Source organism: Prionailurus bengalensis, chromosome A2 (genome assembly GCF_016509475.1).
Source record: "Prionailurus bengalensis isolate Pbe53 chromosome A2, Fcat_Pben_1.1_paternal_pri, whole genome shotgun sequence".
NCBI lineage: Eukaryota > Metazoa > Chordata > Mammalia > Carnivora > Felidae > Prionailurus > Prionailurus bengalensis.
The window spans coordinates 121,296,700-121,316,018 of record NC_057348.1 but is presented as its reverse complement, the minus strand read 5'-3'; the positions used below and the strand labels follow the sequence as shown (position 1 = coordinate 121,316,018).

General features: G+C 46.9%; 1 protein-coding gene and 1 non-coding gene across 3 annotated transcripts in view; one reads left to right on the top strand and one right to left on the bottom strand.

Moving 5' to 3' along the window:
• Positions 1 to 7,174, top strand: part of NOD1 (nucleotide binding oligomerization domain containing 1) — a 77,298-nt gene extending 70,124 nt beyond the window's left edge. For both annotated transcript variants that reach the window (XM_043589186.1, XM_043589187.1), the window contains one exon: positions 6,083 to 7,174. In XM_043589186.1, the coding sequence (XP_043445121.1) occupies positions 6,083 to 6,155 (73 nt within the window). In that variant the 3' untranslated portion in view covers positions 6,156 to 7,174. The remainder of the gene's footprint in view (positions 1 to 6,082) is intronic.
• A 9,189-nt stretch (positions 7,175 to 16,363) lies between these two features.
• Positions 16,364 to 16,432, bottom strand: LOC122488866. Its single transcript, XR_006298777.1, has one exon. It is a non-coding gene; the product is annotated as a small nucleolar RNA SNORD2 (small nucleolar RNA).
• Between the last annotated feature and the right edge of the window lie 2,887 nt (positions 16,433 to 19,319).

Genomic DNA, 19,319 nt, shown 5'->3' with positions numbered 1-19,319 from the left:
CAAGTGAGCAAGGGAGGGGCAGAGAGAGAGGGAGGGAGGGACAGAGAGTCCCAAGCAGTCTCTCCACCCTGTCAGCAAGGATCCCGACTCCGGACTCAATCCCACGAACAGTGAGATGATGACCTGAGCCGAAATCCAGAGTCAGTCGCTTAACCTATTAAGCCACCTAGGCGCCCTATTATTCAAATGTTTCTAGGAAGCTGAATTAATTGTTCTGTTGGGTGATAGAACACAGGGCAAGATATCAAGAAATTCAAAGTGATATGGGTGAAGTCTTGTTTATTTAGCATCCTGTGGTACACTGCCCAATGTGACTTTAAGTCTCAACAGCTTGGGTCCTGAATGGTGAATAATGTTCTGGAAACTGGTAGGGCAGTATTTTCAATATGGGCCTGAATATTATTTCTGCCTACACGCAGCATTTAAAGAGAGAATACATGAGTACTTGGTTATAATTAAATAAAATGCTTGATTCCTCTGGGGAAAAATGTACTCTTTTTTCCTTAAGTACATGGCAATTTTGTCCCAATATCCTGACCGTTGATGATGTCCACAAAAATTTTGGGAGGAACCAGAGAGGTTTGGAGATAGGTAAAGATAGGTGGGTTTTGATTTGTTTGCGGAGTTGCACGTCTGGTTTTGTAGAGATTTGTAAGACAAGATGGATTCCAAAGAACCAGATTCCAGCCTGAATATCAAGAGACAGGCCCACTTTTTTAACTAAATTTGCTTTTTTTTAAAAATGATTATTTAAAAAAAAAATTTTTTTTTAACGTTTATTTATTTGTGAGACAGAGAGAGACAGAGCATGAACAGGGGAGGGTCAGAGAGAGGGAGACACAGAATCTGAAACAGGCTCCAGGCTCTGAGCTGTCAGCACAGAGCCCGACGCAGGGCTCGAACTCATGGACTGTGAGATCATGACCTGAGCTGAAGTCGGAAGCTCAACCAACTGAGCCACCTAAAAATTATTTTTATATATTTTTTGAGGGAGAGGGAGGGAGACAGCGAACCAGGAAGGGGTAGGGAGAGAGAGAATCCCAAGCAGGCTCTGTGCTGTAAGCACAGAGTCCGATGTGGGGCTTGAACTCACAAACTGTGAGATCATGACCTGAGCTGAAACCAAGAGTCAGAGGCTTAACTGACTGAGCCACCCCGGTGCCCCTAAATTTGCTTCTATATATCAGGGGGATTAATGGGAATGAACAGAATGGTACAAAGCATTTTAACAAAAAGCTTCTTCATGGTTACACACGTCAACCTTGGCTTCTATTAGCCTCTGAACACCAACCTTCCTCTGATCATTTGTCAGAAGGCCAAGCAGAAATGTTATTGGTCATCTCTTTCCTCTGTGAAGGGGAGGTGGGTGAATAGTCAAATCTTTTTAATGTTTCTCTAAATTTGGTAGGATCTTCTGCAAGTGGAGGAAAAAGGGCTTTATAGAAGATTTCCTGCCGTTTGGGGGGCATGAATTGGGGCAGGAGACATCTGCAAAGGCAATCGTCCAAAGAAGTCTAAGGCCGACAGAGGTCGATCACGGTAAACCAAGCCCTCCTGTGTCATCCTAGGTGCTTGGTGCTTCTGTTAAAGTCACTTTCTGGCTTTCAGCATTTACTGAAAGAGTAAATATAAAGAGTAGCCTTTATACTTTGAACCTAGAGGTCAGGCTGGATGTTAAGAGGGGAGTTTTCATCGGAGGTGGACACTTATCTGTCTTAAGTCTAATTTTTGTTCTTTTATGTTGTCAAGGGAATCCCTAAGGCTAGCCGTTCTAAGATAACTGAGAGCTTTTTATAAAGAATTTTTTTTTTTTTTTCCAATAGCCAATTTAAACGATCTGGTACCTGGCCATTGACAAATAGGATGTTACTAATTTCAGTAGCGACTCAAAACCATAAGCAGCTTAACGGAAAACTCCAAAGAGGTGTGTCCCAGAGGGGCAGAGACGAGGCAGCCCCCGTGACCCAAAAGTTTACTTCCAGGACCAGGCTGAGAAAGCAGACAGCTTCACTGTGCCGGCCGGAAGAATGAGGTCACGTGTGCCGTGTCTCCGGTCTCCCCAGAATGTGAGACACCTCCGGGCTTATCTGGGACAAGCAGACGCTAATGGAGTGGCATTTCCCAGCACGTGGCAAGCAAGCGGTTGAGGCAACAGAGGCCCCTATGGGCTCGGACCTCTCCTGACACTTTCTTGGGAGGCGGCACGGCCCCGACAGAGCATGCTGCTTATAACTGTGTTTCTGGGTCCCCGGTCTGTTGGACTGGCCACCACGGTGCACCCTGGTAGTTGCGCCCTCCACGTGACAGAAACCAGAGAAAGGTCACAAAGCCAAGCTCTTAGGACACAGAACCAGATAAAAGCAAAATTCTCTTATATTCATATTAACAGCCCCGCCTACGCCTTGGGTCTCTGGGGCCAAACTAATCCTTAGGAGAGATGTGCCTTCGGTGTTTCACAGTGTACCTTGCCCCCCAGATGTTTGCTTAATCTACTCGGTTCCGTGACCAATTTCTCCTACTGAGGGTTCCTTGAGTTAGATGACAAGCACTCGAACAGCTTTTAGGTGCCTGACTTGTGACCACTCGTGGCTTTGGCTTCCAAGATGTTTCCTAGCAACAGCCTGTACCCCCATGTGCGCGTTAACCACAGCAAGGTTTGTGTAAATGGCCACGGGTCCGATGCGACTGGGACCTCGCTAGTCTGTGAGGCGGGCCCCAGCGGCGGGTTTACAGGGCCCATACCTGTGTTCTGTCCTACGGTAATTCCTCTCCGTGACACTCAACACAGAAGACACAGACAAAACAGTGACCGTCTCCGGGAGGAAATGATCAGTAGCCAAGGAGTATTCTACCACGTTTTTACCGGAAGTGGTTCTACAGTATTTTCTCCTGCTAACTAAATCTGGAGACAGAAGGATTCTTACCACACTCCTTCCACCAGACCCCGCAGACAGAGGTGGCTGGAGGCCGACGTGGTCAGAAATCTCACCTTCTGCTGGCTGCATGTCAGATGTCCCAGGATCTCAGCTGCCGCAATACCAGGCAGGCACCTGTCCCGTGAGTTAGTATCCTGCCGATAACGCCAACCAAAGGGAAGGAGAAATTCGTCCTCTACCCTTCAAGGTCTTCCAGCTGGGCTGAGAGTTAAATTTGCATAAAACAGATTAACCAGGGGAGAAAACCACAGAGTTTTGTTATGAGTGCACAGCGGGCCCAAATGGCCAAGGCAGGCAGTTGTTCTACTTTGTAGACAGAGAGACAATAAATGAATCCATGAAGAATTGACAGGTCAGGGCACCTGGGTGGCTCAGTAGGTTAAGGGACCGACTTGGGCTCAGGGCATGATCTCACGGTTCATGGGTTCAAGCGCCGCGTCGGGCTCTGTGCTGACAGCTTGGGGCCTGCTTCTGATTCTGTGTCTCCTCCTGTCTCTCTAAAAAATAAATAAATAAACATAAAAAAAAATCCGCAGGACAAAGAAAACTCAATTAACTTCAGGAGTTCCAATTAGTAAGGAATTGTCGACAGAATTTGGGGTGTGATATATATATTAGTAAAAATTGACAAGGGGTGTTTATACAGCTTTCTTGCCTCTAAATTTCCTATCTGGTAACAAGGTCTCTTTATCTCCCTGGTAAAGGGAGGGTAATCTTTCAGATGGGAGATTTACTTCCTGCTTCCAGGGGACAGAGGAGGGTCCGAATGCCCTTCTTGCGTAGGCTGTCTCTTAAATAAGTTTTATTTAAAATAATCAGTATGCCGTGGGGCCGTCTGGGTGGCTCAGTCGGTTGGGCCTCTGACTTTGGCTCAGGTCATGATCTCACGGTTCACGAGTTCAAACCCCCTGTGGGGCTCTGTGCTGACAGCTCAGAGCCTGCTTCGGATTCTGTATCTCGCTCTCTCTCAAAAAGAAAGAAAAACATGACAACAAATATTTTCAGGATGCCAGCGCAGCACATTTTGGAGCAGCCTGTCCTTGGCCCCTACAAAACCAACTAACCAGAGCTCTTTTACAAATTAACGTCAGCAGTACCATCCAGAGGTGGAACAATATGTCGTGTTTATAACGTACATACAAACACGCAGATGCAAAGACCCTACATTACTAATATTTGTGGTGTCATGTTTAGTCTTTTGCTAAATCTTTTAATTAACCTTTTAATGAAACTGTTTTTGGAATCTTGAAACCTTTCAGAGCTGCTGCTTTACGCAGCAATTTACGCAGGTATCCCAATGCGTTTTACTTGGGGAAGCCGTGCTCTCAGATGCGCTTCTAAATGCCCTCACGCCTAATGGGAACGTCCCCCATAGTGGCCGTTGTATTTCTAGGTGGTTTTTGGTAACGTTTTGCCATTTCAGTAGGTATTCACAGGTCCTGGCACCATCGTGATCAGACATAAAATGGGCAGGTGGGCTGGAAGGTGGCATGTCTGTAAAATTTAAAGATCCCGTTAGCTGAGCCTTTGTTTACACCAAACAACACAAACCTTCACATGCCAGTGGTAACCAAAACCTGTTAACTGCGGACTGGGCTGGTGGAGAGAAGGCTGTGCCCACCACCGGCCATTCCCAGCACGGACCCGCCCAGTGGTCTCCACTACGGAGACTGCAGACTGGAAATGGGGACTGCGGATGGGAGCTGAGGAGGAATTCCAACGTGAATTGGCGGGCTGACCCAAGGGTAAGGGCTGGCGCTCCGTGAGAACCGCCCCCCATCCCACCCCCATCGCTATTTGCTGACCCGTTAACCCTAGACTGGCAAGCCTGTTAGGGCGGGAGCTCCGGTGCAAGGAGGGGAGGACGAATGGAGAGGGACTCCCCGGTGGCACCCCGGAAACATGGGGAAACGGGCGAGGCTGACCTTGAACTCAGAAGCGCGCTGGCAGGGCGCCCTGCCTGTGGGTCTTCTTGGCCCCGGAGGCCGGAGGAAGTTCGCTTCAGATCCCAATGTTGCCACCAAGTCTGTTAGACAAAATTCAGCCGAGTAAATGTGAAGGTCTGATTGGCTGACTGGTAGAGGGAATAGCATAATGCCAAGGCTCGGAGGCAGGAAGGGGCCTGGTGCCCTTGAAAAACGGCAAGATGTCCGTGGGCCCTGGGGTTCAGACGGTGCAGGAGAAGGGGCAACAGGGGGCAGAGGAGAGGGGGTAGACTAGACCATAAGAGATCTGTGGGTCGTGCCACGTATTCGGGTCTATATCCTAAAAGCAATGGCAAGTCGTGGAGGGGTGTGAAGCAAAGAGGGATATGATCAGATTTGCATTACAAAGACCATTCTGGCTCCTCCAGGAAAATGGATTTGAAGAGGCCAGAAGAGTACATGTAAAGGGACCAGGCAGGAGGGCACTGCAGCGCTCCAGAGAAGAGACGATGGCGCTCAGACCACCATGGTGGTGGTGAGGATGTGGAAAGGTCCCAGGGAGGCACTCTGGGGATGTTTAGGGAATAAGATAGAACTTTGTGATAGACTACGAAGATGAGGGGGTCAAGGCCGACCCCCAGGTCGCTACCTTGCACAGGTGGATAAAGAGTGGTCCCGTGCACTGAGCCAGGGTCCCTGGGCGGCGTCCAAGTGAAGATGTCAAGTAAGTGGAGCCACACTGGAGAGGTCTGGGCCGCAGGTCCACTCACGTAGGGATGAGGTCAGCTGGGGAAAAGGGCCAAGCCCCCAGTCTAGAGGAATCCAGTATCTAGAGGCCACGTGCGGGAGAACATCGGAGAGGAGACGGAGGTGGAGTGGCAGACACAGGAGAAAACCAAAGAGCAAGAAATCAAGCCGAGCAAATGTGGTGGTTCAAGGAGGCAGGGGAGAGAACAGCCAAACGCCCGTGAAGGACGGGACAGACAAAGCCTGAGACAAGGTCATTAAGTTCAGGCTCCTAGAGGCTATTGGTGACCTTAGTGAGACCCAGTTCATAGAGCGACGACAGCTGGAAGGGAGTAATCTTACCAAGCAAGTGTCTGAATGGAGCACGTTCCGGAACTTCTGGGCCATGTGAAGAACAGGAGGGTGTCGGGAACACGTCCCGGGAAGGCTCCTACAAACCGCTAATGTTTTGTGTTCTTTGTTTCTACCCGACAGCCTAAATGGAAACTTGATAAAGCCAGAGGAGGCCAAAGTCTTCCAAGATGAGAAGCGGATCGTCTGCTTCTGAGAGGCCACTGCTGTGCATGGGGTGTGGGCCCCGGGAGGCCCGCTAGCAGAGCCAGCCGCCCCGTGCATTCGTTCCTCTCGGAGTCTCAGGGGACCCTGCTGCCTTGGTGACGGGCACGAGCGTCCCTGAGCAGCTGTTACAATTTTGCAGGGCATGAGTGTGCCTGGCGGGCCGTTTTACTTACTGTAAATACACTATGAAGAGACGTAATGCACGTGTAGGGTTATTTTTATCGGACATTAGAGGAAGAAGACTGAGCTCAAACGCCTGCCCTGAGGACCCCGGAGATGAGTTGGTCACGCTGTCTTCGTGGAAGAATTGAGGCCATGGTATAGAGTTAGTGCCAAGCTTCTTGGACAAAAGGTCCTCGACGACCAAGTGTTTTACCTGGAATAGTCTCTTCCTCCTCCGTACTCCCCGAAAGGTTGACGGTCTGCTCACCTCACCACTGTAGTTACTAGGTCTGTGCAGTGTTGCGATTTGATCCACCCAAGGTTTTGCCAAGACAAGGGCTCCTCCTAGGCTTCTGTTTTAGTCCTAAAGTCTCACTCTGCTGACAGAGATCGCCGGGTGCCTTCTTAGCAGGTCTAAGAGAAAAGAGTGGTGTCCTTGTAATGTTGAGTTTCCGCTCAGGGCTTTCTCACACTGGGCTCACCTCCTCGGGAAGGCGGATGGGGGCGGGCACAAGTGCTCTGCCCTAGGAAGAAGAACCTGTACCCCTCCTCCAAAAGGAATAAGGCCTGGCTTGCCTTTGTGGCCCTGGCCTCTAAGCAGAAGCTTCTGTCTCTCTCTCACCCTCTTGAGGAGGGGAGTTTTCTCCTTGCCCCAAAGTCCTTGGGAGGATGACTGAACTAGGCCGAGGGGGCTGCTGAGAACCCAGCTAGCGGAGCAGGTTAGACACTGACCATCATGGCGGCCACATGCTGGACGTTAAATGGGAGTGGGGGGGGGGGCGGTGAGATTACCAGAGAAATTGTTCTTCTACCAATTTATTTGTTAATAAAATATTGAAAACACTCCTTCTAATTGCCCAAGTCTGGGGTTTTTAAAAGGGATTCAGCCTGGTAGGCATGCTGGGATCCCTGCACTGCATGCCTGACTCCCTTCAGAGACACCCACTGCGTTGGGTGGGGCCCTGGGGTGCGGTGCTGTGAAGAGGCTGGGGAGGGAGGCCAGAGCAGTCATCGGCATGGTCCTTCGCAGGCCTCTCCACCTACCGAGGGACCAAGAAAAGCCGAGGAAGTAACTGAGGCCTTTCCCTCCAGCTGACCTGTGAATCCACACAGCTGGCTTCTTAGAGGAACAGACTTGGTCAGGGGTGGCTGGGGTTAGGATATGGCCCCTGGGCCCTCGCCCCGCGCTCTAGTGGACCCTGGCGGGCCATGTTCCACACGGACTCCTTTCTGGGACTGTTCACTGCTGCGGGGAAGATCCAGGTGGACCTTTCATCCACTGTGGCAAGATAAAGATCCAACAGGAGAGGGGAAGCAGGGGGGGTTGCCTACCGACAGTACCTTTGAGTTCTCGGAGGCCCAGTCTGGCTTTGTACAGCAGCCCCAGTGCGATTTAGGAAGTTAACTCTGAAAATCCTATCCAGCCCTTCAGCCACGTGGTGGCCGTCCCCCTACGGGACTGCTTTGGTAGCTCCCCCCACCTCTGCCCTCACCCCAGACCCGACTACTCACCTAAGAGTGGCTGCTTCAGGGGGTGACTGTCTCTACCGGAGATTCTGGGCAACCGATGTGGAATGAGCATGGTGAGCTGATGGCCAGGGGTGCTTCGACCTCCGACTTCCCGGCTAAAAGAACTATACAGATTCGGGTTTTATTAAACCACTAACACTAAACTTCTGAGAGTCTCAAGTTTACTCAGGAACCACCCAATAGTACTGCTCTTAGAGATTCGCAACATTAAAACTGCTGCCTCTAAGGAAATTCGAATTTATGTAGTGTTGGCTTAAAGTCTATTTGGAAATGCGCTGGTCTTCCAACGGTAAATGAAGGATTTTCTATTTCTCAAGTCTCCTAATTTGCCGGAAAGGTTCTCCATTACTCACTGGTGAGTTTCTGTACAAGAAGAGGAGACCTTTCCTAATCAAGAAGAAGAAATCCATTGAAAATTGGAAAAAAAAAAAAAAAAGCCACAGACTTAGGACTGTTTCCTCCCACAGGACATTTTGGTTGGCTTAGGGAAAGAAATGACAGGTCCCATATTTCAGACCTGGATTTATGGCATGTCTGTGCTGATTTGGAACTTCTAAAAAAAAAGCCAGGTCAAGTCACTAGGTGGCTTTGGGCCAGCACCTAAGACTGGAGGAATCTTAATTTGCTTTTTGAAAAATGGGAATCCTAGAGTACTGCTCACAGAGTGGTTGTGAGGACCAGACGTGCTGACGCATGGTCAGCAGCACAGCAACGTCCGGCGCAGGGTCCCTGCTCAGTATACGCCAGTTACCGTGAAACCGATGTTGTTCATTTCAGTTCACGATGGACCGCCCAGGTGGTTCTCTTCTCAACGCTTGGGCTTACGGAACTTCCCAACAAGGTCAAATATGGGCCTGGAAGTTCTCAAAGTCAAGTCCTAAAGTAGTCCACCTCAAGCTTCTTGGAACAGTCTAGCTCTGTCAGTGAGAAGCATAGCCGTTAGTTTTCATCGTTATCCCCAAACAGCGCTACCATTTAAGTGTCACTCACCGAACAGCGGGAGGCACATCCAGGTCTTCCTCACACAGTCGAGACGGGAGCAGGAGCCCCCGTCTCCTGCTCCACACCAAGCTGGGCCCACAAGCCTTCGCCAGGTGTCCCCTTCTGCTGCCGGACTGGAAGCATTTGGCTCCTGGATATTTTGGTCCACTTCCAGGTGCACCACGTGTCTATTTCTAGTGATTAATTGATCACTTACAGAAAAAAAAAAAAGCAAAAAAAAAACCACCCTAGCCCTGGAGTTGAAAGGCAAAACCAGGATCACTCTCCCAGGTCCATGGGGAGGAGTTTTTGTGCAAATGGAATAAGCTGGTGAGGAGGCCGGGGCTCCTGTGACCACACAGATGCGCTTCTCGAAGAGCTGCGGGGCCCCGGGGGCCATCCCGGCACAAGTCCCTCAGCCTGAAAATCGACTGGACTGCACCCAAGACCGGCCTAAAACGTAAACCTAAACTAAAACCTAAAACTGGAAAGGTTATGAGCCCCCAATGATCTGTAGTAAAAAAATTTTTTAAAACAATAGCCAATAGGGGCGCCTGGGTGGCTCAGTCGGTTAAGCGGCGGACTTCGGCTCAGCTCACGATCTCGCGGTCCGTGAGTTCGAGCCCCGCGTCGGGCTCTGTGCTGACAGCTCAGAGCCTGGAGCCTGTTTCAGATTCTGTGTCTCCCTCTCTCTGACCCTCCCCTGTTCATGCTCTGTCTCTCCCTGTCTCAAAAATAAATAAAAACGTTAAAAAAATTAAAAAAAAAATAAAACAATAGCAAATTATAAAGTAAGCGCGAGGATGTTAAACAAGTTTTTCCCATGACTACCTGGGTACTTCCTGGGGCAAGTAACAACTACCCAAAGATCTCAAAAATTTTTTCCCTGATTTTTTTTTTTCTGTCAGTGCTTTCTGTTATGAAAGCAGTAGTATTGCTATATTAAAGGAAATTTTAGGGGCGCCTGGGTGGCGCAGTCGGTTAAGCATCCGACTTCAGCCAGGTCACGATCTCGCGGTCCGTGAGTTTGAGCCCCGCGTCAGGCTCTGGGCTGATGGCTCGGAGCCTGGAGCCTGTTTCAGATTCTGTGTCTCCCTCTCTCTCTGCCCCTCCCCCGTTCATGCTCTGTCTCTCTCTGTCCCAAAAATAAATAAACGTTAAAGGAAATTTTAAAGATAATGCGTATACAGAACACAATAGTAACAGTTCATTTTTGCATGCCATCTTCCCGTTTTACCTACTTCGTGACATTTTTTCCCAATTGTTTTTATTGTGGTAAAATATACATAAAATTTACCATCTTGACTATTTTCATTTTTAATTTTTTTAATGTTTATTTTTGAGACAGAGCAAGGGGGGGGGAGGGGCAGAGAGAGAGGGAGACACAGAATCGGAAGCAGGCTCCAGGCTCTGAGCCGTCAGCACAGAGCCCAACACGGGGCTCGAACCTACAAGCTGTGAGATCATGACCTGAGCCAAAGTTGGACGCTCAACTGAGCCACCCAGGCGCCCCACCATCTTAACTATTTTTAAGTGAACGGTGCAGTGGCATTAAATATATTTGTCATGTTGCACAATAATCACCACCATCCATCTCTAGAATTCTCTTCTTAGAACACTGAAACTCTAGACCCATGAGAGAACTCCCTACTCTCCCCTCTTCCCAGCCCCTGGCAGCCACCCTTTCCGTCTCTAGGATTCTAACTATTTTAAGTACCTCATATAAGTAGAATCACACAGCATTTCTTTTTGCGTAACTGGCTCACTTCGCTTAGCATGATGTCCTCAGGTCCATCCATGCTGTAGCCATGCGTCAGGATTTCCTTCTGGAAAATTACATGGTTATGATCACAGTGGACGTTTGTGGTTTCTTTCAATCAGACATGTTCCCACATTGTTACATAGGCTTCACCATTATCGTTTGAATTCTGTTGGTTAGAGAATTTGCTTAATTATGTTCCAAATGTTAGAGATCCAGTCTTCCAGACTGGTTGTGGTGGTGATTATTTCACATGACGTTTCTGTGGACGTAGAACATTCTTTAGGGTTGTTTCTTTGGAGTAGGATTATCAATCAAAGATTTTTGCTATGAAGTTTTCTTTCTTTTTTAACCTATGTCAGCCCATGAAGTCTAGGGGTAAACTAAATAGTCTGGAAGCAGATGGAAGTTATAGAACGTAATCTGTAATGTAAAGTGAAGCCAGTAAGGTCTCCTTTGACCCTGGACCCCCACCCTACAGATTAGAGCTACAGGCTGGCACCGGTAATCACCACAATTTCAGGGAGAATGAATAATCCCTAAATCAGCCTCTGTTTGAGTCTGGCACTGTGCAGCATAATAATTCATCAGCGTAGGCATCAGTATCTTCAAAATCAGTTTTCCTTACTTAAAAAAATATATAGCTGTCCATATGTGTCCTTGCTTCGCCCAAACAAACCTAGTCTGATGGGACCCCCTAACACTGCATCAAACGGAGACGATGACTTCCCAACAACCCAGAGAAGTAGGAGTTACTTCATGAATGAGGAAAACCCGTGACGATGGGTGTAGATCTTGTCTTACTAATCATAATGTGCATAAAAATGTGTGTGTGATGGGGAGCCCATCAGAAAAGGGATTTTGGTGAACGTTGAAAGATGCACCTGGCGACACCTGAGATTTTGAGCTCATGTAGTTCAGTTCTGTCACTCTACCGCTGAGGAAACTGGTGCCAAACAAAAGCAACTTGCCCAAGGTCACACAGCGTGTCACCGGTAGAGCACGGACTAGAACACGGGCCTGTCTGCTTCTGTTTCCTCTCTGTTCTGATAGTTTGTGACCTTCAGTTCATTCTGCAATTGACCATCTTTCTGCCAAGTCTTGTACATCTGGTCCTAATCCACTAGGGCCACTTAAACAAAATAAACTCCTTCCCTACGGACGCAGATGGGGTCTCATTAGTGTCCCTGGGACTCTTCAGGAAGCCTAATCTGTTTCCCCCTTATCCCTGGTGCTAAAAGTTACAGGACGCTGGAGTCACATTTATAAGCCTCACTGTCTGAGAGTCACAAAGCTAGGAACATCTTGGAGAAGGTTGGGAGATGCATAAGTCTGACTCTACAGAGTCAGCTTCCTCATTGGCTACCCATCCTCCATTCTTCAACCACGGAACTAGACCAAAGGACTAAGTAGGTGCATTCCAGAGACCTGGAGAAGATCCTATTTGAATAATTTTCATCACAAGAGGGCAGATGTGTCCGGTAAGCAATTAGTCCATCCTGTCAGTGCCCCCCAAGGATTCAACTGCGCCAGAGGCCTGCTGATTGACACATTATTCTTTAAAGAAGACTCTATGTCATTTGCAACTACACGGATGGAACTGGAGGGTATTATGCTAAGTGAAATTAGAGAAAGACAAATATCATATATGACTTCACTCATATGAGGACTTCAAGACACAGAACAGATGATCATAAGGGAAGGAAAGCAAAAAAATATAAAAACAGGGAGGGGACAAAACGTAAGACTTTTTTTTTTTTATTATGAAATTTATTGTCAAATTGGTTTCCATACAACACCCAGTGCTCATCCCAACAGGTGCCCTCCTCAATGCCCATCACCCACTTTCCTCTCCCTCCCACCCCCCGTCAACCCTCAGTTTATTCTCAGTTTTTAAGAGTCCATTTAAATATGGAGAACAAACAGAGGGTTCCTGGAGGGGTTGTGGGAGGGGTGTATGGGCTAAATGGGTAAGGGACACTAAGGAATCTACTGAAATCATTGTTGCACTATATGCTAATTTGAATGTAAATTTTAAAAAATTAAATAAGACTCCATACCAAGGATGTAATGTCGAAAGCAATTTCAGTGTAAGCCCATTCACTCTTGTGCTCAAAGACATCATTGGCAAGTAGAGAGTTGGCCCCAGGGCTCCTATCGTCTCAATTCTCAGTGCCACCAGTAGTTGTGTGACCTTGGATAAGCAATTTAGCTTTTCGGAGCTTGAGTTTCCCATTGTGATAATGGTACTCCCCTCACAGGGCTGTTTGGTTAAAGGAGTAAATTAATATATGTAAAGCACTTAAAACTACCTGACCTGTAGTAAGGGCTCCAGAAGTAGTAACTCTTACTGTTTGATCAGAACCTTTTCCTTAATGAGCACCAGGGAGAAGGCAAGAGAAAAGAGTGGCCTGTGCTGGGCCCTCCTTCCCATCCTTCAGAGCCCCTCTGAAACAACATCGCTATTTTCAGACTAATAGCAAACTCTAGACTTTCAAGCAGCCTAGAGCCAGAAGCCATTTCCACGGCTGAACACCCGTGGGATGAGAACCATTCCCCATACTTGACATGGTCCTTCATTTTTATTTTGTTAAGGAACTGCGCATCCAAATCATATCTGGAAACATGGAGTAGGGAGGCCAAAAGCCTGTCTGCGTTTTGATTTGATTTCACAGATGTTCGCGTGTATTTCCAGGCCTTCCACACGACAATCACAGGGCTGAAGTTCATTTCTTTGATGTCAGCCCGCGGCTGTTTCTAGCATTCTTTTCTTTCACTCATTAACATTGCTACTGATTCCCCAGCCTGTAGAAGAAATGAATGATGGGCGTCTTGAGAGAAGAGGGAAGGAGGCAGAAGACAAGGGAATAAAACAAAACAAATAGGAAGGGTGGGAGGTGGGCGGGTTAATCCCTGGATCCTGACTTGCACCCTGCCTTGTCCCCTCCTATCGCCTTGTCTGGGAAATGGCCCCGCGTGTCTCAGGCCCTCAGCCCAGCGTCCTGGACACTGACATTTACGGAGGGAGCAGTTCATCATCTACTGAGCAGCTGTGGGGGTGGCCCCGCTGCCCACTGCTGCTTTTATATTTCCCAGTGGATTTTAGATTTCCCACATTCCTAGGCCATGTGTAAGGTCTTTTTTCCTTCCGTCAAGATAATGCACTTATTTCTAATTCATTTTCCCAGGAGGACCCATGGATGGTCAACAAAATTCCTCCACTGGAATCATCTAGTCCAGTGTGCCTCAACCTTTTTTTCATCATCACCCCTTTAAGGAGATATTTAGACATTTTTTCCTAATTCCCCCTTCCCACCATGAAATTCTACCACCACAGATATATTTCTCTTTATGGCCCCCTGGAGGGCCACAGACCACTGAATATCCAAGTTCTTTTTGCTCCCCCATGAACCAATTTTCACCCTCTCAGGGGCGATATCCTCCTGGGTGAGAATGCCGGATCCAGTCAAACCCTAGATGATTCTCGTTACCCTTGCTGTCTCCAAGAACCCCCCCCCCACCACCCGAACTACCAGTTGCCTTTTTACACATTATTTATCTTCCAGTACAATACACTTTAGTAGTTACAACTCTAACATGCCCATTCTTTCTCGTCACTTTTTTAATCTGTCCTATAACGATTTTAATCATTGTGCAAAAACATTGCTTGCGTTTGCTTTCAAAACCGCTAACGGTGAAAGGAGAACAGTCTGTCCTAACAGGGGTCACTCCTATCTGGAGCATTCTGGCGCCAGCAGCTTCAGAGCTCTGAAGGTCCCTTCTGTGACCATTACCAGGCCTTTGGGCAGAGCCTGGGGCTGGCCAACTTCGCCTTTGCTGTTGTGCCACTTCCCTTTCTCACTTCCTAATTCCCCCACCCTCACAACGCCTCCAAGGGACCCACCCATGTCCACAATTCCCCTTTTGAAACAGAATCAAGCCTCTGCTCACCCCAGGGTGCCTACCTCCCCCATCATTATCCTGCTCATTTATCTCCTTCACTACCCCAGAGTAATTCCAGAAGATATTTGGCTCTTTCGAAAGGGCTTGACCTCTGCAATGTCTTAGGCAGAGCTGAGAAATCCCATCCATCCATCCATCCATCCATTTCTCCCTCCCTCTCTCTCACAGGTAAATACTGAATAACCAAAACAGTACATAAAAATTAAGGAAGGCTAGCTTTATGGGCCCAGTCATGAAACAGGGCACGACTCTTCTATTCACATTTCAAAGGTAGAGCCCAACCACAAGGCCAACCCAAAATGCAAAGGAGTCTAGTTGTGTGCCTAGAAAGGCGAGGCAACGGTCTGCCGACCTCATGGTTTAATGCTACAGACTTAGGTCAGCTTTTTAGAAAATAAAAATCATGTCCGTCACGTGCAGCATGGCACAGTGAGAACAGAGGTTGAGGGTTAGAAAGATCTGAGCAGGATTTTGGTTCCGTGCTTACTAACTGTGTAACCTGAGCACGGACTACCTAAGCCACGTAAATCTTCTTTTCTTCATCAACAACACAGGGAAATAATTGTTTTCGCTGGGTCCTTATAAGGAATGAAGGTTAAGTACTTGGTAAGAGGGTCTGGCACACGGTAGGCATTCAATAAATGGTAGCTGTTAGCGTTACCATTGCTAAACTAAGTTGAGTGGTGCGAAAAATCCAAGAACATGGAGAGGAGTAACACTAAGCTATCTAGATAGCAGTAACATTAGTCACGAAAGTCTAACTCAAACCAATGTTATAAAAAAAAAAAAAGGAGGAGGGGATTTATTAGGATAGAATAACAGGGCGTAGCTCTTCACATCAAGGGGAGACCTGCCAAACTGGAGCCTTCTCCAAGACTTCAGCGATTGGAGCTCTTTTCCTTTGTCATGCTATATGCCACTTACCTGTATCTTTGCTTCATTCTCTCCAATGGCACACCTTTGCATGTTTCAACAGCCTCAAAAATCGCTTTCAAATGTAGGATATTATGGTTATATTTTTAAAGCGTGTCCTACTGGCCTTGAGTTGGTAACTGCTGAAGTTACGGGATGGGTACATGGGAGTTCTCTATACTGTTCTCTCTACTTTTGTATACATTTGGAAATTTCCACCAAGCAAACAAGCAAAATAAAACAAAAGCCCAAGACTTGACGTAGAGAATCAAGGAGGAGGAGGGACAATCAGGAGGAGGAGAATCAATCTCATCTTGACCTAGAGAATCAAGGAGGAGGAGGGACAGACTTGACTGGCCCACCATACATCACAGTTTTTAAGCAGTGACTTTCTGCCTTGGTGAAAACTCTACGTACCCAAAGGGAAATGCTGCCACGATCACCACTGCCATCTGATTGGCCATGGTTTTTCTGGATTGAGAGAAATGGCTAAAGTGATACACAGACATCAGCACAGGGTTGGATGATTTCAACTACAACTTTTTCTTGGCCTTGCTGATTGCGAGAACGCTTCCCCACTCTTCTCACATTGTATCTCTTTAAGAAAGGTAGAGCGATCTTGGCAGTGTTGTCCTTAAGCGCCATCGTATTTAACAGAGTCTCAGGAGAGAACAGATCGGAGTAAGCAAGCATGAGAACTTCAAAAATTACAGACCTACTTTCTAGTGATGGAGACCATCGGCTCAGAATAGTCACATGTGCATTAAGGGTATCTAATCAGAATATCCAGTACCTAAGAGATTCTCTGGGCAGCTCCAGGAAAAAAAGAAAAAAAGAGGTTGAGAACTAGCTATTACTCTTTCTTCTAAGCTTTTTCCCCCCAAATAACCAAGCGGTGGGCAATGGGTACTCTCTTCATCACAGGTCAGTCCTGAAAGATGATTGCCATCATTTCACTATAGGATGTATTTTTTAAAGAAAACAAAATCAATTTCTCTGTATTACATTCTTCATCATCATGTCCTATGAACTGGTTGATCTCATTATATCGATCACATAAAAAACAAGGACTGAGGGGAAAGGTATTGATAATCTTAGAACAAAAGTCTAAGAATACAGGAAGCAAGCAATTATTGACTACAGTCTAATACTCTGTCCAAAAAGAAAGAGCGTACTGGAATATAACTTTTATAATTAAAAAGCTTTGCTAACCAGCCTTGGTATCCAAATCATGTCGTCATATCCAAATCTGATTTTTTATTTTCACAAATGTGGCAGACTGTCCTATCCAAAGATAGATGCCACAACATACTCCATCCCACATTCCCACATGTTTGTTTGGGTTTTTTTTAACCATGTAACACTGACATTCCTTCCATTGGGGGGTGGGCTTTATGTCTTCTCCCTGTGAACCTGGGAAGACCCTGTGTCCCCCTCAACCAACAGGGTACAACGGAAGTGACTCCACGTGACTTCAAGACAAGGTCGCAAGAAACTCACGCACTTCTGCATTGCCCTCTTGGGACAACAGTTCTTGGAACGGAGCCACTGCACTACGGGGAAGCCGTGCAGCTACACGGACATGTCATGTATAGGTGTGCCACCAAACAACCCCAGCTGAGGTCCCAACCAATAGCCAACACTGACCACTATGTGTGAGAGAGCGAGCCCTCAGCTAATTCTGACCCCAACCCATTGAGTCATTGCCAGCTCCAGCTGATAATGCATGGAGCAGAGATGAGCTGTCCCTGCAATCCCAGCCCAAATTGCGCATTTGAGAATAAAATAAAGAATAAATATGACATTATTAGGGGTGCCTGGGGGGCTCAGTCGGTTAAGCGTCCGACTTCAGCTCAGGTCATGATCTCGCAGTTCATCAGTCCGAGTCCCGTGTCAGGCTCTGTGCTGACAGCTCAGAGCCTGGAGCCTCTTGGGATTCTGTGTCTCCCTCTTGCTCTGCCCCTCCCCTGCTCGCACTCTGTCTCCCTCTCTCTCTCAAAAAAACAAACAAAAAAAAAACATTTAAAAATTTTAAAAACAATAAAAAAAAGTAAATGTGACATTATTAAGTTAGTAAAACATTTTTTGTCTTTTGTACATGGCAGAATAGAATGTTGAAATAATATGAATAAATGGAGTATTTTGAAGCAATCAGGAGGGAAGAATTCGGTTTACAGGTATCAGCGTGGATAGATCTCAAAAACATATAGTGAAAAAATGAATAATCAGAATGACATACAGACAACAAACATTTATATACATTTAAAAACGTATTCAAAGCAATCATATATTTTTCAGAGATTCATAACTTCAAATTAATATACAGAAGGTCAATCAGAAGGGCATATGTTAAATACACGAGGGTGTAGGTCTGCGGGAGTGGGAATGGGGACAAAGGCAAAACATAATTTAAAAGGGACAACCACCACGAAAAACCCAAAACGAAGAGTATGGTTATGTAATTGTAAAACTTGATTCACATTTCCTTCTGAGCACACAGCCAAGGTCTACTTTCCAGCCTCTTGTGCATTTAATGTGGCCACACGACTGCATTTTAACTAAGGGACTGTAGGCGAAAGTGCTATGGGCTCTCTCCAGGCCGGGCCCTCAGAAAGTGAAAAATGGCCTTGGCAGCTAATAGGAAGGCTGTAACATTTCCGCCCGGCTCTAATGAACCAAGATAGAGCACAACCACTCCGTGAGCACATCTGAACCAACGGAACTGCCGCTCCAAATGTAATTATACCCCCACTCTTCTCACACAGTTTTTTTGCCAGTGAGGATTCTAGCTGGGCTTTAAAGGTACGGCCTCTGAGAGAAGATTACCAAGGTACACAATCAAATAGCCCCAAATCACGACTGGTCTCCACTCCCGTTAACCCTTCTTTGAATCACCTAGGACGAGTCCAAACCTGCAGGCCTGTCCAATTTTCTTACAGGGACGCCCCCTTGGTTCCTCAGCTAGCCCAAGAAACCTCACTTTGTTTGACAGCAGCTGAGTATGAACTCCAAATAATCTGTTGAGCCCTTCATGTGTTTGGTCTCTATTTCGTTCCTAGGGCTTTTGAATTCTCATCAGTTTGCACTGTTCTTTGGTGAAATTTTGCTTCTAAGCATTTAACTCAGCATTCCTATTATCTGTCTGGTTGTCTGTTGTCCTGTCACTCGTCATAAGAGAAACGCCTATAGTGAGGGATACAGGCCAGATAAACTGTCAGTGAGGCCGGTCCTGATGGCCAAGGTGTTCAGAACATCTCATCAGCCCTGCATCTTTAGAGTAGACTTTGCCTTGGGTCGCTCTTAGTTTGCTAGGGTTGCCACAACAAATTACCACAAACTAGGTCGCTTAATACCATAGATTCTGATTCTCTCGTAATTCTGAAGTCAAGAAGTCTCAAATTAAGGTGGCAACAGGGCCATGCCCACTTTGAAGGCTGTAAGGCAAAATCCTTCCCAGCTTCTGGTAGTTGCTTTAATCCTTGGTGCTCCTTGGCTGGTACCAGCAAGTGCTCCAATCTCTGCTGCTGTCATTACATGGCCTACTTCCCTCTTTGTGGTCTCTGCATCTCCAAACCTCCTTCTCTAATAAAGACACCAGTCATTGGATTTAGGGCCCACCACGATCCAATATGACCTCATCTTAACTTGACCCTATTTCCAAATAATGTGACGTTCACAGGTACCTGGGGTTTGCACTTCAACATAACATTTTGGAAAAACAATTCAACCCACAACAATCACCTTTCAAGGTATTTTAAGAATTACTCTTTATTATATTAAAAAAAATATTCACCATGATCAAATGGGATTTATTCCTGGGCTAGAGGGAATAGGTTCAATATTCGC